Below are 27447 nucleotides of genomic sequence, written 5' to 3'. Positions count from 1 at the left end.
AGAAACACTGCCTTAAGTATTGCATTGGCTCTGAAGAAGGAAGACAAAGTGATCCATAGCAAATAAAAGTTTTAAAAAGTGTAACAAATAAAATCTTACCTCCACATTCTTCTATAATTTCAGCTATTGTGCTAGCCTCATCACCAGCCATTATCAGAATGTTTTTCAGCCCATCCAGGACCACCTGGACCACCTGAGAGTCTTTTACTGACAGTAAATTACAGAATGGTGGGATTACGTTCTGTTGTACAAGATATTCAACCTAAATATGGGGAAAATGCCTTCAGAATTATATACGATTAATCTTACAATACACTACATTTTAAAAACAACTTGAAAAGTCAGCCACACGCACCTGATCCTTTCTTCCACTTATCGTCAAGTTGCTAATTGCCCACGCAGCTTCCTTTTGTGTTCCAAAGTCCCCCTGAAGGGTAAAATTGATAATTCATTAAAATTAGCAAGCATCTATCTGTAAAGCTTATTAACTCAGATATTCCCTGTGTCAGATTTATAAAAAGATGATGACAAACTTGCGTAACTGACAGCTTGACTGACCTTAGCCAGCTGGTGTATGATCATAGGGATTAGTCCAGCATCTATTACAGCTTGAACTTGTTGCTGGTTTCCTGCTGTGATATTGGAAAGGAACCAAACTGCTTCCTACAATCAGACAAAATGAGAAACCACCTTTCTTTAGAAATAATTTAAGTCTTTATACATGGCTAAAAAGCATTACATATGAATTGCAATGACACAAAAATAAAGCATTAAATAAGTCGAGCAATTCTTCATCCATCTGTTCCACTATGTGTTCCTTGTCTGACAAACACTTATTCCCTGAAAAAAATCAGGGCTGGTCTTCACTACAGGGACATCGATGACGCTGCAATCGATGCAGCTGGGGTAGATTTAACAGGTCTAGTGAAGACCCACTAAATTGACAGCAGAGCGCTCTCTGGTCAACCCCATTACTCCACCGCTCTGAGAAGAGTAAGGGAAGTCGACCGGAGCGCGTCTCCCATCAATGCAGTGCAGTGAAGACACCGGATAAATCGACCTACGCTACGCTGACTCCAGCTATGTTATGACTTAGGTCCCAGTAGTGAAGACAAGCCCTCAGAGGCATTCAGTGAGCTCTAGAGTAAATTTGGCTTCTGTGACTGCATTTTCAATCTGGCAAACTATACAGGCCAGGGGTTCTCAAACTGGGGGTGGGGACCCCTCAGGGGGTCGCAAGGTTATTATGCAGTGGGTCACGAGCTGTCAGCCTCCACGCCAAACCCCGCTTTGCCTCCAGCATTTATAATGGTGTTAAACATACAAAAAAATGTTTTTAATTTATAAGGGGGGAGGGTCGCACGCAGAGGGTTGAAAATGAAATAACCAATATTTAGTCAGTGGCAGTCTTCTGCACTGGCACAAAAAAACCTGGGTTCAGTTCCTATTTCCATTGTCCTCTTGGACCATGGAGTGGTGTTGGTGCAATTCATTGACAGCCCCCCTCGCTGGGCAGACAGGTAATCCTCATGTTGCTCAGTTATCTCTTCCAGGTGATTCAGCAGCAGAACCAAGTCTCAAGGAAATCACACAGTTCTTGGTTAAAAGAAAAGGGCTATATGGGAAGAGTTCCCAAGAACTCCAATAGCAGATTCAGAGAACACTACTAGACGGGCCTTTTGTAAAAGGAAAAATAACTCAAAGCTCAAAATAATGAGCTCATGTGGTTCTTTCCTGGGAGCAGCTGTATCCTGAGCCTCACTCTCTTCCGGGTTACTAGCTGCCAAATGTAGACTGTTGGGGTTTTTTTTTAAGCAGGGGGTTAAGGCCACCTTTAAATAAAACCAGAAATAAACCCCACTCCCTGTCATGACATCTAAGAAGCTCCTGGGGTTCCTTCCTGGGAGCAGCAAGAAGTAGGTAGGATACAGCCCAGTAACTGCAGCTATATGTCAGAGAGAACTCCTTCAGGGCTCCTAGCAATTGGCAGGGGCTAGAGGGAGCAGAAGGGCAGTCACCAGGGGACCTCCCCTGCAGATAACACAGGGGAGGGAGTAAGTGTATGTATCATGAAAGATAAGAAGCTTTTTCTCCATTCACCTGTCTTTTTGGTGGAGGGGGAATCAGAGCGGGGTTAGACAGGGCTTACTGAGCACAAACCGCCCCACCCACACCTAAACAAACATAAGTAACCATAGCAGAGGAAAGGCTCTGATTACTTCCTCCCATTAACTCCCAAACTTCTCCACTTCCTGCACACACAACAGGGAAGCTCACTGACATAAAGCTGGAACGAGAGAGGAAAGGAAGCATAAGCTGTCTTTCCCCTTCTCTTCAAAGCAGAGGAATCCATGTCTGCCTGAAAACACCAAAGGCAGTGACAGAAAAAGGGAAGCTGGGCAGAAGGCCACAGGTCTGCTCTCCTCCGGGTGAAAAGAACAGGAGTACTTGTGGCACCTTAGACACTAACAAATTTATTTGAGCATAAGCTTTCGTCAGCTACAGCTCACTTCATCTGATGCATTCAGTGGAAAATACAGTGGGGAGATTTATATACACAGAGAACATAAAAAAATGGGTGTTATCATACACGCTGTAAGGAGAGTGATACTTAAGATGAGCTAATAGCGCGGGGGGGGGGAGGGGGGAGGAACCTTTTGTAGTGATAATCAAGGTGGGCCATTTCCAGCAGTTGACAAGAACGTCTGAGGAACAGTGGGGGTGGTGCTTCACACTAGCTGGAGTGAGCTTGCCTGTCTCAGCGGGAGGGAATGGGATTTCAGAACCCCAGTGATCGTTCCCATAAAGAAGGTAGTTTGCATACTGAGTAACCTCAAACAAGCAGTTTGATCGGCAGGGAACTAACTGCTCCCATCCTAGCAGAGGCACTTTCTCCATTCCCCATGAGGACTATTTAAGCCAAAGGTGGGCAAACTACAGTCCGTGGGCCACATCCGGCCCGCGGGACCCTCCTGCCTGGCTCCTGAGCTCCTGGCCTGGGAGCCTAGCCCCCGGCCCCTCCCCCACTGTTCCGCCTCCCCCCCCCGCCTCAGCATGCTGCCAGTGTAGTGTATTAAACTGCTCTGCATAGGAATGTGCTACTGGTAGCAGTTACAGAGAGCAATTTACTACACTACACAGGCACAATGCTCTGGGCAGCACGGCTGTAGCGCTGCCAGCCACCGGTGCTCTGTGCTGCGCAGTAAGGGGGAAGGGGGGGTTAGATAGAGGGCAGGGGAGTTTGGGGTGGTGGTCAGGGAGCGGGGGTGTGAATGGGGTCGGGACAGTCAGAGGGCAGGGAACGGGGGGGGGGGAGTCAGGAAGGAGGGGGGGGTTGGATGGGGCGGTGGGGGGCAGGGGTTCTGGGGGCGGTCAGGAGACAGGGAGCGGGGGTGTGTGTGGATGGGGCAGGGATCCTGGGGGGCTGTCAGGGAACGGGGGGGGGGGGGGGGGTTGGATGGGGCAGGAGTCCTGGGGCAAGTGGGGGAGGAGATGAGAAGCAAGGGCGGGGCAGATAGGGGGCGGGGGCACAGCCTCCCCTAACTGGCCCTCCATACAATTTCCGAAACCTGATGTGGTCAGGCCAAAAAGTTTGCCCGCTCCTGATTTAAGCAATATGGAGAAGTTTCAATGGTTTGGTCAGCATTAGTGGTCAACATTTAGGGTTCCCTCTGCTATACACATCCTGCAGTGGAAGCTGGTAGGATGCTAGTTGCTGTCAGAAGCCTCAGGATGCCCCTCAGATGCCACAGTAGAGGGTATGATTTATTCCTGGTATAAAAATGGGGCTTCTAGAAGGCATTTAGCTCTCTTCTCCCTTTAAAAAAAAAAAAATCCCTCTACCTCCGTCTCCTCCCCCACTAAAAAGGAAAACCCCATCTTCCCTTTAAAATGACACTTATGTTGGGCAATTACTAAGAATGGCCTTCCCTTTCTTCAAATGAGGCTCAGGAAACCATCTTAGCAGAACTAACAGATATGCTACTTATAAACGGTAATTGTCTTGAAATTGCCAAAATTAAGCATAGGTAAAAACTTTAGAGAGGGCCATAACTGGGAAGGTGGCGGAGCAAATATTATAGTGCTGGATGAGTGATACGCTAGTAATTATAATATTTTGAAGGGCACATTTGTTTTTCCTGCGGGCTCAACTGAAAGTGATAATACTTATTTGTGAATATTAACTGCAATGCAGATGGCTCACAATTCTCATATAGTGAAACAAAGTACTGTATTTCAATGCTAAGATTACACTTAGGATAGGTATCTTTATATCACAAGCTCCTTGAAACAGATAGGATGTACAATAGGGTACTGGAGCCACAGTGCGTGTCCCTGTACGCCTGTTACAGCCCTTGGGCCCTTACACCTGGGAGCAGTAGTTTCAGGTCACATGCTTGTTCCTAGTCATGTGCCATAGAGGAAATTGGATATAAGGCTTCCTGCCTTTTAAGCAGAAGAGCAAATAGGAGAGACCCAGCATCTCCCAAGGAGCTAGGAGATGCCTTTCCATTTGCCAGGCAGAAGGCCTGGGAGGGGGCCACGAACAGTGAGTAAGAGCACACAATGGGAAGCCTCTATTGAGGAGGGCTATGAAGCTCTGGAGATAGCTTTTTATCTTCAGCCCTGTTGGGAAGTAAATCTGTTTTGGGTTGCTTTACATTTGCTTCTAAAGAAAGCCCTGAAAAAGGAACTAGATCTGTGCAACTGGTTTGAGTGGGTTTTAATTTTCCTCAGTTGTGGATCAGACCACCAGATCACACAGTCTTATAAAATCTGTGCACACCTCTGGCACTATATAAATAAGTCTGCCAGGAGTGAAAACTGAAGGAAAAAAAAGTGTGTAGGTTTCAATATTGCTTTCGTTGTTGGTCTGAAGCAGAGGAGTTCCAACCATCTCTCTCCTACAGGTACTCACCTTTGGTATTTATATGCTGTAAAATTTTACAGAAGTAACATTTTTATGTGAAAAGACAGTATTTTACACTCTTATTAAAGTAGTCCCTTTAAGTGGGATTGCCAATCATATCTCCAAGAGAATAGTTTGTGGCCACTATGCAGACGTGGTTATTAATGGAAGGCTTTAAACTGTTTTAAACTATTCCCTAAAGTTAAAAAGAATAAAATAAATAAAAAGTAGTTGGGAATTCTGCTTGCCACGTGCTACAAAAGGAGAGAGATTTTGTTTTGTTAACCTAAAAGGTGAACCTAGAAACAAACAAAAATGAAAATAAAACCAAAATATACCTTGTTTATCTTCTCTTTTGGATGCGTCAGAAGATTTGGGAAGTGAGAGAGAACGTCACAGTTGAGAACAACTTGTGTTTGTTCATCAGTACCAGTTACTATGTTGCCAACTGCTCTCAGCGCTGCTGTCTACATTTGAAGAAAAAAAGTATATAAGGCATGCAGTAATGTCTTATAATTACCTGCGGTAAAACAAGGATCACTAAAAAAACTATGACAGTGTCCTTTTAAGCCAGTCATTTCCCGAAATATAATTTAGCATTGTATCTTCAAAACCATGTTCAGCAATATGCTGAGTGTGTGCATGGTGGAGTTCTTGCACCACTTCTCCGCAAAGTGAAAAAGCAGAATACAAATATTTTCTTGAGTGAAAAAGTCAAGGAGAGTGCAAGATTACAAAGTTATTGAAAGATTAAGGAACTTAAAACTGAAAGAGAAGAAGGTGATTGAGAAGACCAATTAATTCAGAGGTCTGATCTGAGTTACATTCAATGTTCCCATGCTTTTTCTGTATCTCCCCAGACAGCTATTCAACTCAGAACTCCCCATTTTTCCCCTTCCTACTAAGTACTGACTCTCAAATTGCTCTCAGTAGGGTCTAGCTCTTTATTCATTAGTCAAGTAATTAATGTTTTACAACTGACAATATATTAAAAATATATTTTTTTTTTTTTGAGCTGGCTAAACTAGATTGGTTTCCCTACCTTCTACATGGAAATACCAATTCTCCTTACTAAAGAGGATTATAGCATCTGAGTTTATTTTGGCACTCAGAGGTCCCAAAATAACCATACTTATCTCCAGGATTAGGTATCAGCATATACAGCACCCACTCTTCTTCCTATACCCAAAGTATTACATGCACCAAATAACAGAGGATTAAAATTCAGGAAAACTTGAAGGTTTTCGCCCTTGCTAGAACAATGGCTACAAACAGTCTCAACGTTAAATAGATTGGAAAAAGATGACCCTTTAGGTAATCTATTTCTGATGCCCTACTAAATGATCTATCAAACCTTTGTAGATTAGAGTGAAGTGTAGGGATTGTTCATTATATATTCTTTATGGTAAGTTAATGTATGAAAACTATGTGTCATATCATATATACCTAACATGTTCAAGTTTTACTTTTATTTTCCTAAGTTCTCATCAACTTGAAGTTTTTTCTACCATAGAACATTTATAAGACTTAATGATGTGGCTATCTGAAGATCTGCTTTGTTATAATTTAATATTTTTAATAATTTTAAAAAGATGTCTGGGATTTGAAAGCTCAAAAGAAGAATCAACAAAAGTACGAGAGCAGGAGAACTGATAAGGAGCCAAGAGTCTCAGGACATCATTGAACAAAACAGACTGAAAATTTAGGGATAAGGCAAGAGTAAAAAAAGATTAGACTGGAGAAAAATGCATTACAGATTATAGAAGACAAAACATAAAAACACTGATTGAGTAAAAAATATTTTGGTACCACAAGTCTCACTATACTTTTAAAAAGGAATGTGAAGTTGACAACCACTCAATGGAAGACACTTTAATGGGTATCATTCTTGCACAACTTGTACTCATTTTTACACACAAGGGTCACACCAAGAGACTGTACATATACCTTCAACAGAAGGCTATGGAAATTAAAAATATCTACATATTAGAAAAGAATTTAATCTGAAGAGTTTCCTACAACTAAACTAGGGCTTGACAGACCTTTCAACAAGACCATAGTGACCTGCACAGACCAATATCTATACCAAAAACCTTGGATTAATGTATCAGGGCCCAATCCCCCAACATCACTTCTCACCCTCACTACATCCCCAGTTCACTACTTACCATCACCTCCTCCCACTTTAGGTTTGTGTAGTGTAGACATGGCAATTTGCATTAGCTAGCAGGGGTTGACCTTAGGAGAGGAAGCCTTGGACTGACCCCCACCAATAAACACATTAAAATACAAGTTTCCCCATCTACACAAGGATAGTAACACATTTCAAAAACATACCTTTTTTCCTAGTAGGGACACTGCCTTTGGGATCCTTTTTTAAATCTAATTAACTAACATGATTGTAAATGCTAGTCTTACCACTCAAACTTTTTTTTCCCCAGGACACATGGCACATAACTTACTAAAACTATTATTCAGTGCCATCAAGAAAACAAAAAACAGACTTACTTGAACTTTAACCTCCTGATGGCTCAGAAGGGGAACTAGAAAAGGTACAACGCCTGAATCAATGACCATCTGTATCTGTTCATTACCACCATCTGTTAGGTAGGACAAAGCCCAAACAGTGTCCACAAGAATCTGCAGGAAGCAGAAAAGAACAGACAGCTAACACACTGAGTGTAAGACTGCACCTGAATTGTGTGATCAACACTCCACAAGTCTTTTTTTAAAAAAAAAGCATGCAATTTAGCAATAGGGAGAGCTCAGAAATGCTACCAGGAGAAACAAACAGTTAGCTAGAATGTTATGATGGCAACTACAATGGTGAAATAGATGCTCATTTGTTCCATCAACAGTTCAAATGTGTCACATGTTCTCTTCACAAACTTTGAGGGGGGGAGGTTAATTTAAAAAAAACCAAAACACTTTTTGGGGTACAGTTAGGCCTGGTCAGTATTTCAATGGAAGACAATCAAGGAAAAACTAGGTGATGAAGTAGCCGTAGTGATTCTGCAGGTGGATCTCTCTTCCCTTGAGACAGTACTGAACCAATCCCAGCACTTTCTGAGGATGACTGCTGGAGTTACTATCTGTTGATTAAGACAGAAGTTGCCTTATGGTCATATTAAGAGAGACCATGTGTTGGTTTTAAGAGTTGAGCACTGAGTCCAGAGGACTAGTCTAATTCTGATCTAAAATTCTCACTGCAATTTTAGTTAGAAGAGGTCTTATTCACCTCCTGTTCTAAACTGTTGTGCAATGTTACTTGGTGCTTTTAAACAGCTGCAGCAGTCTATTTGAGACTGCTACACTGCAGTAATAAGTGAATTTGGTAAACATTTAGTAATAAGTGAATTTAATCCTAATTGTGAAGGATGCACGAATATAGGTACACATATTAATACACTGGGTTTATTCTGGATAAAAGATTTATATTATAGATGGAGCTGGTAGTGACCCCTATTATTTAGGGTGCCTAATACTTTCCATTAAAGAGATTCTTGCAACCTTTTGTTTTTGAGAAGCTCTCACCTCTCCAGTGCTTGCCGAAGACCTTTGAAATTTGGCTGAGAAATCTTACAGAACTAGAGAAGTTTTTTCTTTGACCCCTGAATTTCTGTTTAGGTTTGGTTGAGTTATAAACTGTGAAGTCGCAATTTCCCATCTCTCACTTGTGTTCCATGCAAATGTTGACAACATGCTAAAACATTAACTGAACACGAACATTCAAAAGAGCCAGGCCCATTGTCAAAACAGCAGCAGCACCTACACATCACACTGTGCTAGGGACTGCTGAACCACCTCCCAGACTCAACACATAGCCCTAATGTCCCCTTTCTCCTACCCTCCACCAGGGGCACGAAAAGGGGTAAGAAACTGGAGCTATCCCAAGCCCGGGGCGGGAAGAGAGCCACACTTCCTCCTAAGACCCAGCACATTGCCCCAGCAGCCCATTCCTCCCTTTGGCATAGCAGTTGTGTCCTGTGGCTAGGTAATGTAGTTATTTCTGGAGCTCAAGTGTGTGTTGCAGTGCTGAAGGTTTGGTATTCAAATCCTAAAGAGTATGAATGATGGATTGTTTCAGTTGCACAACAGAATTTACCTCTTTGCTTTTTAAAAAGTAGGTTTTTGTAGACAATTTCCTAGGTTAAGTTATTTAGATTGCAAAGTCAAGCACTCAAAAGTTAGGAAATTTAGGCCAGATTTATGCCGCCCTTGCAAATTTAATTCTGCCTCTTTCTGCATATCTTATGATACAGTCTAATTACATGACCATAACTAACATATTTCACATCGGACTTGTGCTCCGTACATTTCATAAACTGGACACTCAAGAGGCAGAATTAAGGGAGCACAGGCAAACGTAAATCTGGCATCTCACAAATTTCAAGTGTTTGACTTTGCAACCTACACAGTTAACTTCTGTGTACACAGTTACTATGTAAAGGGTAAAAAGGTTCTAAATTTCAGAAATAATGTTTGTGCTTCCCCTTTTACTCTCCTGTTGACCGGAATCTATCATTATGAAAATACTGACAGTAGTGTGTTTACTTAATTATACTCAGGTTAACATACAAAACAAGTTTACCATTTAAATACAATCCATAAACATTTTTGTCTCTGGAGAAACAAAGAAAAAATATCCAAATACTCAAAATTTTAAGGTATTTGTCTTGTTTTTACTTACGTTTATATCTGTATGGTATATAAGAACACACAATGCTGGCAAAATCTGAAAAAAATAAACTATCAATAATTAAAGTGGCACCTGTCCATCACAAAGTAACACCAGCTGTGTAAAAGCAAGTTACAGTAGGACATGTAGAACAGTATGGTTTGAGGATTTATTCATGTATTATACACCTATGTTTCCTAACAAATGGCATTCAGTCAAACGTCATAAAAAAATTAAATATTTTGGAGGAATTTTGTACAAATGCAAAATAAAGTTGCAGCAGTGCTATACTTTAAAGGAGAGTGAGAGAGAAGAGAACATTTTCAGGGAAAACAAGCAAACTTAATGGGAAGTTACTAGGATCAAGATAAAATGTTGTTTTTTTTTCCATGCATTTGTGCAGAGCCAGAGCGAAGTCACTCTTACTACAATACATAAACTCTTGTTTGGTAAATTCTCACTTTTAAACCAAAGTATTCTGCTTGTACTGTCTCTCAATTCTGAAGTTCCATCGTATTTCATTTTGCACTAAAATGATACTTCAAACTGCTTCAAAGACTATAGACATCAAAATATATTTGTAAACAAAGTAGAGCTTTAAATAGGTTGGTAGTATGACCCACAGTAAAACAGCATCCCTCTTTTTACAATTGGCAGAAACTGTCTTCAAGTCTGCATCCCCCTCCCCACATATATCTGGGCAGTCAAGTATTTTCAGGTGCTTCCGTTTTAAAATGGGGACATATCACTGACACTATATATTTTTGATAAGTACTCAAAACTTAAAATATATATTAAAATGACACATCCACTTACTAATTTACTTACATTTCACATAATTAGAAGTAATTTCATTTGAATAGCTATTTGTATGTACAGAACCATGTCTGTAGTAGTCTCGTTTGGTGGAAGTATGAAACTGCAAATTAAACTAACTCTGCAAGTTAACACTTTCTACAGTCTTCACTTTTTAACAGTCTATTTCAACATATTTTCCAAAGACTAATTAGTGAGTATTCACCCTCTCAAATGGTATAAATTAGCTTAGTTATAACCTCCAATTAGATTACATAAATAGACCACTTTGATACTTCTATTAATTGGTAATTAATACCAGGCAGTATCATAAAACATGCATTACTTTGTAGCACATACAGCAGCATAAAAAAAAAAATTGTCCTATAGCCCAAAGATAAGGTTTAAAAATCAGTCCTATCGTAATTATTTACCTCCTGAACTGTCTCCATAGGCGGTGGGGGGTCCTTATTCCTGCAGAGATTTACAATGACCCATGTGACGTTCCGAAGGAAGGTGATGGGAATGGAGGGATTGATGAAGGACAGAAGAGGTTTGACAACTCCCAGTGATATGACATAATCTCTACACTGAGGACCATCACCTACAGAAATGAAAATTGTTTTAAAAAAAATTACATTAAAGATGGAAAACCTTGAAATGTATGCAATGATTTATGTTGGGATACTGATATTCTATGTTTCCTCACCAGAAGTTTAGTACCAAAAGCTGTTGTTTAATACAAATATTTTAGGAGGCATAAAATTTATATTAAAATTTCTTAGGGCAAATGAAGTCACTAACTCTCCAAACTTAATAATTAGTATATACATATGGATTCTTGCCATGTGGAAAATTATATGAAACCAGAGAATACAGAGGAAACATAGTCTCATATGGTAATGCCAATGTTCAAAAGTCAGAATCTAAAATTCTTATGTGTCCCCTGATTTAATTTCAAGTACCTCTGAAAATACAGTTAACACTTACCTATAATATTTCCAAGAGCCCAAACAGCTTGCTCACAAACATTCTGATGTGGTGAGTGAAGCAGTCTCAAAAAGAGGGGTACTGCATCTATAGAATGAAAAGATTTGGCTCTGTTAGTGGAACACAAAAGAAACTGTACACATTATTTTAGTCTATTACTATTAAACATTTATATAATTCCATAACTTTGCCTGACATTAAGACCTCACAATTTAAGTTAGCACTATACATAAATTCTCAAAAATGTTTCTTTTCAGAAAATAACCAAATGTTACACAATGATCCCTGCACCTAAACTCCACTCCCCTCCCCTCCCAAAAGGTGGGAGTCAATACATTTAAACAAAATTTTAAGTTAAAGGTACAAAGTCCAGCATCCTGGAAATTGAGATCTTCTATTTACCCACAAACCAGGTGCATAACCAGAGCACAAACATAAGCTTCCCATGCTGCCTTGACAATGTGCTTCAAAAACCATGACCTGGAAAAACCACCTCTTTAAGAATTCATATTGGTACTATTCCCCCTGAGGCATCCACTTCGCCTCACACAACCCGTTCCTTGAAAGCATGAGGAGTCTCAATGGAAAACTTTTAATTTGCACACTATCATACTTTATCATGTAGTCCCATCAGGCAAACTAAAACTGATTAATAAGCTGGTGAATGAGTTAGTATTTTCTCTTGTGAGTGCTATAAACATTAAAATACTAAAAGCTAAGAAAATTAAAGTGAGTTTTTAAATAGAAAATTTGCAATATATATTTTTTTAAAATTTTTATTATTAGTGGACACAACAATTATTTTATTATTGATAATTTAACATGAGGTAGTAGTAAACCAAAAAATTTGAACAGCTTAATGAACAAAATCTATGGAAAAATTCCACGTAGTTAAGACGAACTGCAAATGAATTTGTTAAAGTTGCCTCAAGATTAGTAATAGTGCTCAACAGATATGAGGGACATCTAACACACTGACACCTAAAAACTTCACTTCCCTAGGGTGCTGTGACATTCAGTCCTACCTGGATCACCGGGTCCTACTTTAATGGAATATTCTTGCCTGCCTTTCTTTACAATCAATGGCTCAATGAAAGAACTCTGCTGGAACACGGAGCCAGCATGTCTGGATTGGGGAGGATCAAGTAAGTGTTTTTTCTTTTGATAGCACAACTTTTGTGTTTTTAGAAGTGGGATGAAATGTTTCACATCTGCCCTCCAACAGAAGGTGAATTTTTGCAAAAATCTGTTTAAGTAATTAAAGAACAAAATTAGAGGGTTTTTTGTTGTTTTTTCCACAAAAAAGTGTAAAGTTTAACTATACTTTATTTTCAATAGAGCTGGAGCAAAAATAGCTGAAGTTTGACACCCGGAATGGAAATAACTCCAAGGACTACAGACATTACTAGACTTGGAAAAAGACAATTGAAGAAGTAGTAACTGAAAAATCACTGAGCACACACAGTTGGCATCTAAGTCTTGCCCTTTTTGTAAAATCACTGTATATACTCTGTCTAGCCTGACAGCAAACAGCCTGTTGGGATAATTTGCATGAGAACTCTCTCACTGAATAGTATCAAAATCCTTGAAAAAGCTGTTTTAGCATTGAGACATGAGGAAAAACTGCAGGTGCAATCCTGGGATTTTATGGTTTCTCTGCAATTTTGACAACACTGCAAATTCTAAACTTGCATTTCTCTTTTCCAAACTGAAGAGTCCCTGTTTTTTTTAATCTCTCCTTACATGGAAGCTATTCCATACCCCTTAATCATTTTTGTTGCCCATCTCTGTGCCTGTTCCAGTTCTAATATATATCTTTTTTGAGATGGAGAGACCAGCACTCAAGCAGTATTCAAGGTGTGGGTGTACCATAGATTTATATACTGGCATTATATATTCCATTTTATCTATTCCTTTCCTAATGGTTCTTAACATTGTTAGCTTTTTTTGACTGCTGCTGTACATGGAGCAGATGTTCCAGAGAACTAACCCAATGACTCTAAAATCTTTTTCTTGAGTTGTAACAGCTAATTTAGACCCCATTATTTTGTATGCATAGTTGAGATTATGTTTTTCAATGTGTACTACTTTGAATTTATCAGAACTGAATTTATCTGCCATTTTGTTGCCCAGTCACCCAGTTTTGTGAGATCCATTTGTAGCTCTTCAAAGTCAGCTTTATACTTCACTATCTTGACTATATTTGTATCGTCTGCAAACTTTGTATCATCTGCCACATCACTGTTTACCCCTTTTCCAGATCATTTTTGAATATGTTGAACAGCACTGGTCCCAGTACAGATTCCTTACAGGGCACCACTCTCTCCATTGTGAAAACTGACCATTTATCCCTACCCCTTGTTTCTTATCCGTTAACCAGTTACTGATTCCTCTTATCCCATAACTGCTTACTTTGCTTAAGAGAAGTTCATGAGGGAGCTGGTCAAAGGCTTTTTAAAAGTTTAAGTACACTATATCCGCTGGCTCACCCATGTCACATGTTTGTTGACCCTATCAAAGAAGTCTAATAGATTGGTGAGGCATGCCTTCCTTTTACAAAAGCAGTGCTGACTCTTCCCCAAATTGTGTTAATCTGTATGTCTGATAATTCTGTTCTTTACTACAGTTTCAACCAATTTGCCTGGTTCTGAAGTTAGGCTTACCAGCCTGTAATCGCCAGGATTGCCTCTGGAGCCTTTTTAAAATATTGGTGTCACATCAGCTATTCTCCAGTCATCTGGTAACAGAGGTTGATTTAAATGATAGGTTACATACCCAGTTAGTAGTTCTGCAATTTCATATTTGAGTTCCTTCAGAATTCTGGGGTGAAATACCATCTGGTCCCGGTGACTTATTACTGTTTAATTTATCTATTTGTTCCAAAACTTCCTTTATTGATACCTCAATCTGGGAGAGTACCTCAGATTTATCATCCAAAAAGAATGACTCAGGTGTGGTAATCTCCCTCACACCCTCTGCAATGAAGACCAATGCAAAGAATTCATTTAGCTTCTCTGCAACAACCTTGTCTTCCTTGAGTGATCCTTTAGCACCTTGATCATCCACTGCCTCCACTGATTGGCAGGCTTCCTGCTTCTGATGTACTTAAATTAGTTTGTCTTTTGCTAGTTGCTCTTCAAATTCTTTTTTTGCCTACCTAAATGTACTTTTACACTTGACTTGCCAGAGTTTATGTTCCTTTCCTTTTTTCTCTCATTAATTTAATATTAAAAATTGATCGAGGGATTTATGCAATGTACCTTTTGACTATGAAAAGCAGTTCCTAGTGGAAGGACAAGGGAAAGTTAAAAACACCTTTTCTTTGATATTCTGAATATATTTGTTAACTTAAAAAAAAAAAAAAAAGACTCCTTGGACTTAATTCCTTTCTACATCTTGTCTGCCACAAGCCTGGCTGGCCTTTCAGCTGCAGCTTGTGGCTAAACCACCACCGTCTGCTGAAAATATCTAATTATGAGACTAATATAGCTACCACCCTCTTACCCTCGCCCCCCACCAAAATGCAAAGAAAGAAATGAACATGGCTGCTGAGACACAAGCTGCAGCTGAAAGGGTAGCTGGGCTCATGGGAAATAGGCAGGGAGGGGAAGCTTACAGTTACCATTTTTACCCCTTCATTCCCCTTTTCCTCTGGAAGGTACAGGCCAAACTGCAGGAAAGTAATTCAAATCCTTCAGTTCCCATCCCCCTCAACCTCACATTCAGTCACATCTAGTCAGCTATTCCCTCCATATCTTTGCCCCATAAATAAATAAATTCTAGCTCAATTAATCTCTCCACACCAAATTCCCCCCACAAAATGTATTCTCCCACCAAGCCAATTAATGCATCTCTTCTCCTAAACAAAATTAATGCTGTCTTCCAAATTACATTGCATGCATTATCTGCCCCTCTAAAAATCAATAAAATCATCCCTGTTTTCACCTCTTTAAAATAATCAATTATTACACGTCCCCATCTCTTTTTTTTGCCCCTTTTCTGGTGTTCTCTTCTGATTGCCAGCAGCCTCCTAGCTCCTTCTGTACCTAGGCTAGAGCAAAATAAAAGCACAGCCTCTTTCCTTCTACAACAGCAGCAAGGCACCCTTTGTTCCCTCACTCCCCATCCCCCTTAAAAGAGCAGCAGCTCAGAGGCAGTTTTGCTTCTTATTCCCCCTCTCTTCCTGTGGAAACAGCAGAAGCTCCAGACATTGCACTTTTCATTCTCATTTTCTCTCCTGAAACTAAATATAGCTATTGACACCTGAGTCACTTTCCCTTCCCCTCGCATTAAAAGTACAGTAGACACCAGGACTGATGCTACCCTTGCATTTTCCCTGCCAGGTATTAGCTGAGCAGGACATCCAACCAGATTTTGGGAGAGGACATGTTCCCCTCATGCCTCTCAGTGGTCAGGTACATGAAACCATTTATTAGGCTGTGTCATATGTACGGATTTCCTATTCTTATTACTCTGCTTAAATACACAACTTCATATATCACTGCTTATGACATAACACATAAGGATGTCATGATGAGCACAAGAATTCTAGATAATAGCAGCTTTAACATGAGCACAGGTTCAGTTTGAAATCTTCAACAATTACATTTCCTGACTAACTTCAACTGTGCAACCATGACGCAGCTATCTGTATTTAAAAGCATTTTTAAAACTATAAAATTTATAGCATCTTTTAAAGTAGGAATAATTATTCATTAAGCCTTCTGGTTCTAGTCCTGCGGAGAGTAATAGCACTCAATTTCAGGAAATATCTTTTAAGAGTGACAAAGAATTAACAGTTTCTGTGATGCTCATAAGATGACTCTTCAACCTTCCATACTCAGGCCTCAATTTCCTAATCACAGAATATCTGAGTTGGAAGGGACCTCAGGAGGTCATCTAGTCTAACTCCCTGCTCAAAGCAGGACCAATACCCAATTTTTGCCCCAGATCCCTAAATGGCCCCCTCAAGGATTGAACTCACAACCCTGGGTTTAGCAGGCCAATGCTCAAACCACTGAGCTATCCCTCCCCCCCCCCCCCCCAATAATACTAATCCTTGTTGGGAAATACCTTAAGGGTTACAAGCAAAAGCATGACTATTATTTCTAGCACCTTTCTACTAATTTCTTTTTCATGGTTTTAATATAAAATTCCAAATGGAAGACACTTTTCACCTTTACCCAGCAACATCCACATATCCCAAAAATGAGCAACTTTTAGCACTTACTTGACTGTACCACAGCTTGGGTCTGTGCAGAAGTGCCCGATGCTATGTTAGTCAGTGCCCACGCAGCTTCAAATTGTAATGAAGGACTGTAAAAAAACAAAACAAACAAACAAAATTAAGTCTCGCAGTAATTTGAAATGTGCTTGTTAGGCTATTATATGGTTGCCCTCTACTGCTATTAGCTGTGTGTGTATATATATAGAGAGAGAGAGAAAGTGCAGAATTTAACACTGTGCTTTGTAGTTAAAAAAAACCATATGACTAGTCATTTCAGAAGTCTTGAGAAGTTTAAAGGAACAACAAAAAATCTACACAAGACTTTTTTAAATACTAGTAGTTGGGTTTTTTTGGGTGGATCTAGTAAGCATCCAGAGGCCAGAATGGGGGGGGGGGGGAAAGTATACTTCCCAAAGCCTCATCTACTACCTACCACTGCTGAAAACAAGCCAATTGAGTCTGTCCTCCCCACCCCCCACAACTGAGGCACCTCCCCATATCTGACAGATCCACACACACTGCAGAGCCCACCACACACACAGCTGATACAAATACCCCTTCCCCTAAGCTTTGGGAGGGAGGAGAGACCAGCACTAGGTGATCTCTGTCCCCATCTGAGGCCTGGGGGGAAGATAACATCACTGGGGGATCTTCACTGGGTGGGGAGTGGAAGGGCAGGAGCTGCTATTCCTCAGCCTGCTCCGACTTTGCATGCTCTAACCCCATACATTCCAGTGAAGTGGAAGGGAGCACTAGTTGTTCCACATGTTATGGGACCAGCTGTTAATCACATGAAGCAGCTATGATTGGCCTGTGGAGCTGACGGAGGTCGGACAAGAGGGTGACAAGCATGCAGAAGTATGGGACTGTATTTGCCGTTTCCAAAACCTGCAGGCATTTGTCTTACATATCTTTAAGATCTGCAACACTCCTCCCCACCACACATGCTATACTTATTGTACTGATCACCATGTTTCTAGCCAGGGATTCCATCCCTGCCATGTCACTCCTTAATTAGTTGGAGAAGTCCATTATCTTTCCCCAAGGGATGAGTGTGCTGCCTCTGCAATTCTTGTAGCCCATGACAGGGCCCAGGGAGCAAATACCAGAAAAATAACCAAACTTCTTCAAATCCCTCCTGCCCTTGTTGAAATCACTACATAAATTCAGTCCGAAGTTGTTAGGTTGGGGGGAGAGTTAGGCTCAAAAACAAGAGTTTGTACACAGTTAAAGTAGATACTGACAATACAGGGGAGAAAATTAACTGTCATGTAACATCTTAAATGATCATACAGACCATTTCAGGTTTTAACTTGCAACTGAAGTCTTTTAGGGCTGGTCAGCTCAATGTGTTTGTCCTGTAGAGTAGCGTGAGGAAACAGAAGCAGGCTGCTCTCAGAACACCCATTATGGAATGCCCATAATCTCTCTGTGCAACAGAGTGAATGTTTGAAAGCAAGATGCAAGGGTCCTTGGTTTTGCCACATTTTCAGTGGGGATTGTGGGGTTTAGTTTGCTTTTTTCTATAAGTGGTAGAAAAAACATTGGTTGCATTGGCTAACACGGTGTTGGTAATTTCACTGTAAAATACTGTAAGTTATCTAGAACAGCAGTTCTCAAACTGGGGTCCGCAGATCCCTGGGGGTCCACAAGGGTACTCCAGGGGGTTTGTGAGTCCTGTCCAGCTCCAAGGGGGTCCGTGAGTCACGTCCACGGCCACTGTCCCCACTGATCAACTCCTCACCCTCCCTCCCAGTGCCTCCCGCACGCCAAGGAACAGTTGTTCAGCGGTGTGCAAAAGGCGCTGGGAGGGGGATGGGAGGAGCTGAGATGGGGCGCGCTCAGGGAAGGGCAGAAAGAGGTGGGGAGGAGGAGGGGTAAGGGCAGGAAGAGGTGGGGTGGGGGTGAGGCCTTGGGGAAAGGCATGGAGTGGGGCCAGGGCCTGGGACTGAGCAAGGGTTGAGCACCCCTGGGGAAAATTAGAACCCGACTTGGGGATCCATGAAAAATTTTAGATCAAAATGGGGGTCCTCGGGTTGCTAAAGTTTGAGAGCTGCTGATCAAGAAGGTATTAGATATATATTATATTCATTTTTTACATTTGCATATTTCTTATTTTCAAAAAGAAGAAATCTGAAAGGAAGAAAAATAAACATAGCACAGTTTCAGCTTTGACTTATTTTTAGAAATAATCATCTCTAGATGGACTACTTTGGATGGCCTAACATAAACAGCTCATTTATGATCACTAAATTACAGAATAACTGGACCAAACAGATGGTCTGGTCATATAAAGCACAGTCCTGGCAACTATGTGAGTGAGAGAGAGAGAGAGAGAGAGAGAGAGAGAGAGCAAGCGAGCGCGCACACCTACAACGGACCCCATTTGTTGGGATTAATGAAAGGACGAAAGTTGCAGAATAAATTTGTCACAGGAGCACTGCAGTGTAAAAGCATCACAGAACTGGTCTATCCCGTATCACTGATTGCCAGTAAAATGCCATCACACTTCCACCAACGAGATCAGGGGAATATAAATAAAGCCTGTTAAAGAAGCTCTGTGGATCAATTAGGAATATGAGTGTATATAGAGTGTATGTATTTATTTTCCCTGAGACCACACATGTTGCATCTGACATGTGTCTAGCCAAATACACAGTAATAGTTTGGCAAAGAGTTGTGTGTAGACTGTGGTTAAAGGGAGTGATGGAGGGCTAGCATTTATACAAGGGGGCAGAATTAAGGTTCCAGAGCATGGTATGGTAGTTCTGATAATAGTAAGATGTGTGCCTGTGGGTGCAGGAGTACAGAGTATGTATTATTAGATGACTTAACTTTTCATTTCCTTGCTTTCACTGATTTGTTTCAGGTATGTTGCACAGGTAGTAACCCTAACTGCTTCTTGGAGTTTTTTGTGAAATAGCTTCCTAGATAACGTTCATTCTTAATTGGAGGTGGTGTAGGAAAAGAATGGGTATTGTGGACACAAAAAGAGCATCTGCTAACAGATAATAGCTGTGCATAATCGCTTCTGTTGTAAGAGAAAGTGACAGTAAATCATGGCTTCTGGTGGAGGTTTTACGTGCACCCAACCTCCATCAATCAGGCTTCTGTGCACTCAGTTCCCTATTCTCCCCATCAGTCAGGTCTGTATGTACAGTGCATAAACTTTCAATTATAACACGAAGAGCAGCTAAAAATGATCCTAACTCCAACTTAATTTTTTAACTACCTACTGCATCAGATCTATATCCCTACTCAAATTTTGTAGACAATATTTAAAAAGATATGGATCACAATAAGAGAACTGCCCAAGAAAAATTTCATCCAGAGTCCAATTTCAAAGACTCCCTACTACAAATTTACGAAGAAGCCTGCAGAAGAGAAGAATGAGGGGGGATCTGATAGCTGCTTTCAACTACCTGAAAGGGGGTTCCAAAGAGGATGGCTCTAGACTGTTCTCAATGGTAGCAGATGACAGAACGAGGAGTAATGGTCTCAAGTTGCAGTGGGGGAGGTTTAGATTGGATATTAGGAAAAACTTTTTCACTAAGAGGGTGGTGAAACACTGGAATGCATTACCTAGGGAGGTGGTAGAATCTCCTTCCTTAGAGGTTTTTAAGGTCAGGCTTGACAAAGCCCTGGCTGGGATGATTTAACTGGGAATTGGTCCTGCTTCGAGCAGGGGGTTGGACTAGATGACCTTCTGGGGTCCCTTCCAACCCTGATATTCTATGATTCTATGATTCTAAGCCATATAAAAACTACACTGAAAATTCAAAGGACAAAAATGAACTGTGTGAAATGTCACACCGGTTGGACATCTACTTTTGCAGAAAAACGGGCACTGATAGCCTATTTTATAATGCAACACTAATTATGAAATTGTTACCAGGCATTTCTATAATAGATGGTTTGCTGAGCAAGTCACAAGCAGGGCCTTGTGTATTCTATGATTCTGCAGCTGCAGAACTGAACTCCAAAATCTGTTTGCGTTTAAAAATGTTTCTAATTTATGGTTGCAGAAGTAACCTTGAAAACTCAAAGTGAGTGTAAACAAATGCAGTGATGCCTGCCTGAGAGTGAAGAGAGTCTGAAAAAATAGCTGAGGGTTTATGGACTGCCTCAACTCCCCAATCAGAGCCATGGACTCCATGATTCTGTGATTGTGGAATCTGGCATTTTTCTAAGGTGCAAAGGAATTCACCATATCCCTCTGAACTCTGCCCTGCTGTGACTTGCCTGCAGCTACCTTTTGTTCTCCAGCTTTCCCTATAAAGAGAAGTTAGATAGCAGCACATGCTCCCTGTAGTGTTCAGTGGAGCCAGAGCTGAAGTCCATATTGCAGAAAGAGTGAAGGGAGCCAAAAGTGTAGGCTGGTGAAACAGGCAGCCAGGCGAAGAGTGCAGCAACCAAGATCAATGTTGCTGTGGAATTTCTGCCACAGCATACGTGGGACATGGTCATAAGTTTGCATCTGAAATACTGCTGCCTTTTAATCATAAAACTTGAGGAAAGGTGGAAAAGAAAAAAATGTATACTTACTTATCATCCCTTTCTAGACAGTTGACCAGAATTGGTAAAATTCCAGATTTTATTAAGTCATCAATAGGTGGATTTCTGTCACTCGATAACAGTTTTCTGTAAAATTAAATAAGACAGATGAGTACATAACTTCATTAAGGAAAATTTTTGTCGCAACTGTGTACATGTTGCTTTTTTTTTTTTTTTACCTTGCAGCTTGGACAGCACTCAACTGGATCACAGGATTATCACTTGTGGCATTCTGCAATACACAAATAAAAAATTCAGAAATCCATCAAATGAGACTTAAATTCTGAATTCAAGAAACTGTAGATATTAAGTTTAACATACCTGCAATATAGCTTCTAGTGTTACATTTTGCTTGAAAAGAAAGAGAGATCATTTAGCAACAAATTACTAAAATGACATTTAATGCTGAAACATTGTCGACTAAACATCTGAATGATGGTGAACAGTGCCACTCCACTACTTCACTGGAGTTGTACCTGCTTGGATTTCCCTTTTCTGTCCATCTTCAGGCAATTTCAAAATGAACATAAGACTCAAACTCAAGGGAATAACAGAACAAACGTCTTCTAGCCACTACCAAAGAAACTAAGTTTTAGAAGCAGATTCAGAATCAAGCAACTTACTGCTTTGAAGTCAGCATCAACATCTGAGTCTTCTAAACTTTCTTCTTGAGGGACATTTCTTTTTTTCAAAAGATGTTCATCTCTTTTGTTCTAAAGATATTAAAGACACTTTAATGCTTATCAATACAGACTAGTCAAACAGAGGTACTTTAAAAATATTTACATAAGATTGTTTACATAAAGAGATTTGGAACTCCAGACTGGTTTTACATTAGGGCAGCTGTAAGTCACTCATTTTGTCTCAAGCTAAAATAGATTTAAATCTCTATATAAGCATGTATCTTGTGAACCATGACAAAATACCACAATCCATTGCATAAAATAGTTAACACCTTTCAGTTGAAATGTCAGTATTTTACATGGAGTTTATAGCACACATGGCTCTGCCTCAACAGTCACTTAAATTGGAAATGAATAATGATGTCCTAGTCAAATGAGACTAAAATTAGTTTGTAAATAAGACTATTACAAGCTGCTCAGATATCCTGATTACATCTATTTTAATCCTAGGTGTAAGCAAACATGCTCCAACACACTGGCACTGACAGACCCTGGTCACTGCAGCATTAACAACAGTTTCTACTCACAAAACAGTACCCTGCAACATAGTGATTTATTTAGTAACTACTCAGAGAGCTTCTCTGACTAAGCAGCATTTTCAATGTTAAAGCATCCACAAAATGTTCAGTCTGATTAATCAGCTTGCTTACTACATTTTATCATCTACGTTTTCTATCTTTATATGACGAGGAAAAAACTCAAATAAAGGTTTTGACTATGCCAAAGGAACATGTTTTATCTGTAGTTGAGATTTTTATTCCAAGTTTGTTTATTCACCAGAAAAAAACTCTCTTCCACAGAAAAAACTATCTCTTCCACATTTTAGACATGGTCTATCTTTTGTTCTGTGCATAGTTTCCTGCAACTGTACTATACTTCCATCTTCATTTTGGGTTAAATATTTAACAAGCAAACTGCACTGTCTTAATTCCAAAAACTTTGATTCCCCATTATGCAAGCAATTAAAGAAAGACACTTTCTCCCCTCCAAACGATCATGCTATGGTGTCACACTATACCTCAAAAGAGCACCCTGTAACCCCCATATTCATCATTCATATGTCATTGTGATATTTCATACAAAGCATGCCTTGTAAAATACCATATGAAAGGTCATGATGTGCTGAAACCCACTGTTCTGTCAAAATATGCATATCATTAGTGTGTATGCAATTATGAGATTCTGCTGTATGGTTACTGAAATATGTTGTGACTTTGGGAGTCATCCCCAGCTAGTTCTCCAGTGACAACAAAGGAGGTGACCCACACCCAGGTGGGCGTTAAATGACCATTAATCAGCAAGGGAGTTGTAAACAAGAGATATACAATTCTGTAGGAGAGTTGCACAAGCATCACACAATGGGGATTGCTCAACTCTGTGAGGCCTTGTCTACACTGGCAAGTTACTGCACAGTAAAACAGCTTTCTGTGGTGTAACTCCCGAGGTGTACACACTGCCAAGCCATTTAGTGTGCAGAAACTCCTCAGCTGCAGCAAAAAAACCACCTTGACGAGTCATAAACCTTAAAGCACAGAGGCTCCAGCGCTATACTGGCAGTGTAAACATATTACAGTGCAGAAAGCAATCAACTGGCCTCTGGAAATATCCCATAATCCCTCAAGTGGCCACTCTGCTTGTTATTTTGAACTTGGCTGCCCTGGAGGCATGCGCCCCTCCCCTTTCAAAGCTCCATTTCTGACAGCCATTGCATGGGGTGCTGATCTGCTCTGGGACAGAAAGCAAACCGTTAATGTGGAATGCTCCTACTGCTGAACACAGAGGCAGGTGCAGGAACGCGTGTCTATGTATGTGTATGTGAGAGAGAAAGAGAGATTGCTGTGCAGAGAGCTGGGGACGGAGGCGGGGGCTGTGGTTTCCCCCCTCCTCCTGCCTCAGAACTAGTTGCTTCCTGCAGCTGTCTGAACTTACAAGACAGTATGCTAAAAGAAAAGGAGGACTTGTGGCACCTTAGAGACTAACCAATTTATTAGAGCATAAGCTTTCGTGAGCTACAGCTGTAGCTCACGAAAGCTTATGCTCTAATAAATTGGTTAGTCTCTAAGGTGCCACAAGTCCTCCTTTTCTTTTTGCGAATACAGACTAACACGGCTGTTACTCTGAAGACAGTATGCTGACACACTCTCTGTCCCCCAAAACATAGTCTCTCCCCTCCATACACACACACTCCCTGTTACACACTCTGCCCCCCATACACTTCAGTTGAAAAGCAGCTAACAATGTAGTAGGATGCCCATGAAACAATGGGATTGGGAAACCTGTGTCATGTGACACTATGCCTGCCCCATGAGGTACTGCAAATCCTTCCCAAAGCACCCTGTGGCCAGTTGCACAGTGGGATAGCTATACACTGCTCTCTTTGCCCTTGCAAGAGCTTCTAATGTGGATGCACTCCACTATCACAAGTAGCAGTGTGGTGATGCAACAGCGGTTTAATAAAAGTGGTACAACTTGTGGTGCAGAAACTTGCCAGTGTAGACATCCCCTGATTTAGCAAGGCCCACCAGGACATGCCTGGGCTAGTATTTTCCAGGCATATGGATTGAGGGTATAAAATGAGACAGTGGCATCATGAGATTACCCTTCTCCTCCCCCATTTACGCTGAAGGAAACAAGAAAGACAGACACTAGAACTGAGGAGACTGGTCCCAGGCTTAAAGGGAAAGCCTGTGTATTAAGGGCTGTAACCTACCTGCAACATCCAGTGGGGTGAGAAAAACTTCTTGATGCAAATACTGCTTAGTCTAATAAGGTTTAGGATTTAGATTGCATGTTTACTTTTTATTTTCTTTGGTAACTAACTCTGACCTTTCATGCTTACCACTTATAATCTATCTTTCTGTAGTCAAACTTATTTTAATGTTTTATCCTTACCAGTGAGTTTATCAAAAGTACTTCAGAAATCTGTTCTGTTTACAAAGGCTGATTCATGTCCACTTTCCTTTGACAAAGTAGTGACCTAATTAATAAGTTTGCACTGTTCAAAAGACGGTCTTAAGCAGCGCATGATGGTATATTTCTGGAGTGCAAGGCTGGGGGCTTGGGAGACTTGCTAGTGTTTCCTTGCATATAGTTCATTAGAGGCTTGAAGAGCGTTCATGCAATGTAGCTGGGTCAGCTACTGCATGCCGGTGGCTGAGTGATAACTGCGCCTGGAGGTGTTTGCTGCTTGTCACTAGAGCAAAGCATTGTGAGAGCCAGCCTAGGTTAGGAGATTAAGGGGGAAACAGTAGTCCCACAGTTCGAGGTTGTACCCTGGGGATCCCATCACAGCTATACACACCTTACTGGATATGGTGACTGTTCCCTTATTTATGATGCATGAAGATAGTTCAGGCTTGATTTTATTTAGATGTTTTCTGTATTTGATTTTTACATTAGAAAAATCATGACATTATTTCCCTTTCTTTGGTTGGAGGACTCTTTAGACAACTCAAGTTGAACATCATCGTAAGTTGTACATGAACAGAATAGCTTTCCCACTCTCCAACTGGGATGGGGGAATAACAGTATGTTAAGGCTTTTCCAACCAGGGAACGAAACACAAGCCCCCAAAATGAAAAAACCCTCCTTTATGCATCACAGTGTTTTGGAAAAGGCGTAAGTTTATTTTCCTCTGCAGTTCATGTGACACTACCGTTAGAAAACCCAATTCTATTTCAAGAACCAGGCTAGTTGTGCTTTAGAAAGCATAACCTGTATACATGCCAAACACAAATCAGGAGGCCCAGGACAGTTTTCACAAACATACTAACATGGTTTAGTTTCTGCCCAGGCTATAATTCAGGGTTAAAACCCCCAGTCAGGTTTTATCTGCATTATAAGAACCATCCACCTAGCAAAATTGTCTGCCACAGCAACAGGCTCTATAATGACAGAAAATCAAAAGCATGGCGGTTCTTGTAGTGCAGACAGGCTCTGAGTGTTTAAAATTTTTTGTCAGGTTTAATTGTGAAAATGTTAAAAATGGGCATTGTGCACACAAGCCATTTTAAGCACAGATTAAAGGACTGAGTCCACATACAGACTTGTGTCAAACGTTTCTACTCTAGGCAAGCAACAAATGCCTATGGTGCTGCTCTTTGGCTGAGTTAGTTTTTGACGAAGTATTTGCTTATATCCTTTTAAACAGATACTAATACCACACGGACTTGGTTTCAGCCTTGGCAATTCTTGAGTTGAGTAAATGTAACTGTCTTTCCTACTGCTTGTGTGAATCATGAACAGCATGAAAGACCTGATTTGGGAAGGCTGTTTCCCCTGCTCAGTGGCAAGGAAAGATCGTTTAGGGGATGTGGTAGGTTTCTCAGATGCCCTTTCTCTCTATCCTAAAGAGCTTATTCTTATGCAGGCTCTATGGAGTTGGACAGTTCTAGAATTCTCTCCATAGTCCTTTGTTGCTCCTTCAACTTGCTTCAGACAGGCACTAGAATGGCTAGGAGTTGGAGCCACAGTGTTCTCAGTTTCTGTCTTCACAGGGACCAAAAAATTCAAGCTTGCTGTTGAACTCTGATGTGCTACCATGAGATCACCAGGCCATCTCCCTTTTGCATCCTCAGCATTAGAGAACTGCATTTGAGCTGTGTTGCTAACTCTCACAATTTCATAACTAATAATGAGATTTTGGCTCCTACTGGAGCCAGTCCCATGAGGACACAAGCAGCTCAGATCTTCATGTGGTTTCCAGCCCTGTGCATTGGGGGGGGGGAGGGGGGAGGGGAGGCAGGGAGGGGAGAGAGAGTACGATAGAGAGTGAAAGAGAAAAAACAACCTTCTGACTGGCTGCTTTCCCCACTTCCTGGGAAAGAGCAATCCAATCAGGGCTGTAGCCTGAGGCAGACAAGCCATTATGCTACCTCCAAAGTCCTCAACTCCTAAAGGAAGAGGGAGCAGCTAACACCATTCTCACAAGAGGGGCAGAAGGAAGAAGCCACAGAAAACTCAGTGCAGCACTGCTCCTCCCCTTGCCTGTGAAAAATGGGTCAATATTCCCTCTGTTCCTCCCCTCCCCCTCTGTGCAACAGCAGGATTGGAAAGCGAAAGAGGATGAAGAACCCATGGAGCTGTCCTCCCTCAGGCCTGGAAAGAGAGAGAAAAGGGGATGAATAACCTGATGTTGCCCCACGAGACCTAGGAAGAGAGAGAAGAGAACCTAATTGCAACTACCCTCCCAGGCATGGGAGAAGGGGATCAAGATCCCCTGGCAATGCAAGATGTGCACTGAAGGGCAAGAGCCAGTTGTGTGGCAAATCACAGAATTAATTTTGAGTTTAGGGAAGAAGCTGGAAGAGTTCCTTCCAGGGGGGCCAGAATAATATTATTTTACAAATTTGGGAGGGGTGCAACATTCACACTGCGGCTGAGCAAGGGGAATTAAAAAATGACCCACAAAATAATCTTTGAAAAAGAATCCATGATGGGGGGGTAGGGGGCCTGGCTTGTGATTTTTGAACTTTTGGTTGGTAACACCATGAGCTACTCTTACACAAAACTTCTCTGCGTTCCAAGAAAGCAAAATACACTCACTGAGGAAGCTGGACTTTAACAAAAATCAAAAACAGCAAGCAAAGATAGGAAAAAGTAGAAGTAGAGG

The 27447-nt window shown here is 41.0% G+C and overlaps 1 protein-coding gene across 4 annotated transcripts in view; it reads right to left on the bottom strand.

Moving 5' to 3' along the window:
• The window catches only part of KPNA3 (karyopherin subunit alpha 3), a 79653-nt gene that overhangs the window by 13249 nt on the left and 38957 nt on the right, over positions 1 to 27447 (bottom strand). For all 4 annotated transcript variants that reach the window (XM_073343566.1, XM_073343537.1, XM_073343548.1 and 1 more), the window contains 13 exons: positions 21777 to 21866; positions 21475 to 21504; positions 21333 to 21385; positions 21145 to 21240; positions 16603 to 16688; positions 11373 to 11459; positions 10817 to 10986; positions 9600 to 9644; positions 7418 to 7549; positions 5248 to 5376; positions 559 to 663; positions 356 to 427; positions 100 to 262 (listed from right to left, as the gene is read on the bottom strand). In XM_073343566.1, coding sequence (XP_073199667.1) covers positions 100 to 262; positions 356 to 427; positions 559 to 663; positions 5248 to 5376; positions 7418 to 7549; positions 9600 to 9644; positions 10817 to 10986; positions 11373 to 11459; positions 16603 to 16688; positions 21145 to 21240; positions 21333 to 21385; positions 21475 to 21504; positions 21777 to 21866 — 1258 coding nt within the window. The remainder of the gene's footprint in view (positions 1 to 99; positions 263 to 355; positions 428 to 558; positions 664 to 5247; positions 5377 to 7417; positions 7550 to 9599; positions 9645 to 10816; positions 10987 to 11372; positions 11460 to 16602; positions 16689 to 21144; positions 21241 to 21332; positions 21386 to 21474; positions 21505 to 21776; positions 21867 to 27447) is intronic.

The sequence above is a fragment of the Lepidochelys kempii genome, chromosome 1 (genome assembly GCF_965140285.1).
Source record: "Lepidochelys kempii isolate rLepKem1 chromosome 1, rLepKem1.hap1, whole genome shotgun sequence".
In the NCBI taxonomy this organism is placed as follows: domain Eukaryota; kingdom Metazoa; phylum Chordata; order Testudines; family Cheloniidae; genus Lepidochelys; species Lepidochelys kempii.
This window is presented reverse-complemented; position numbering and strand designations above follow the sequence as displayed.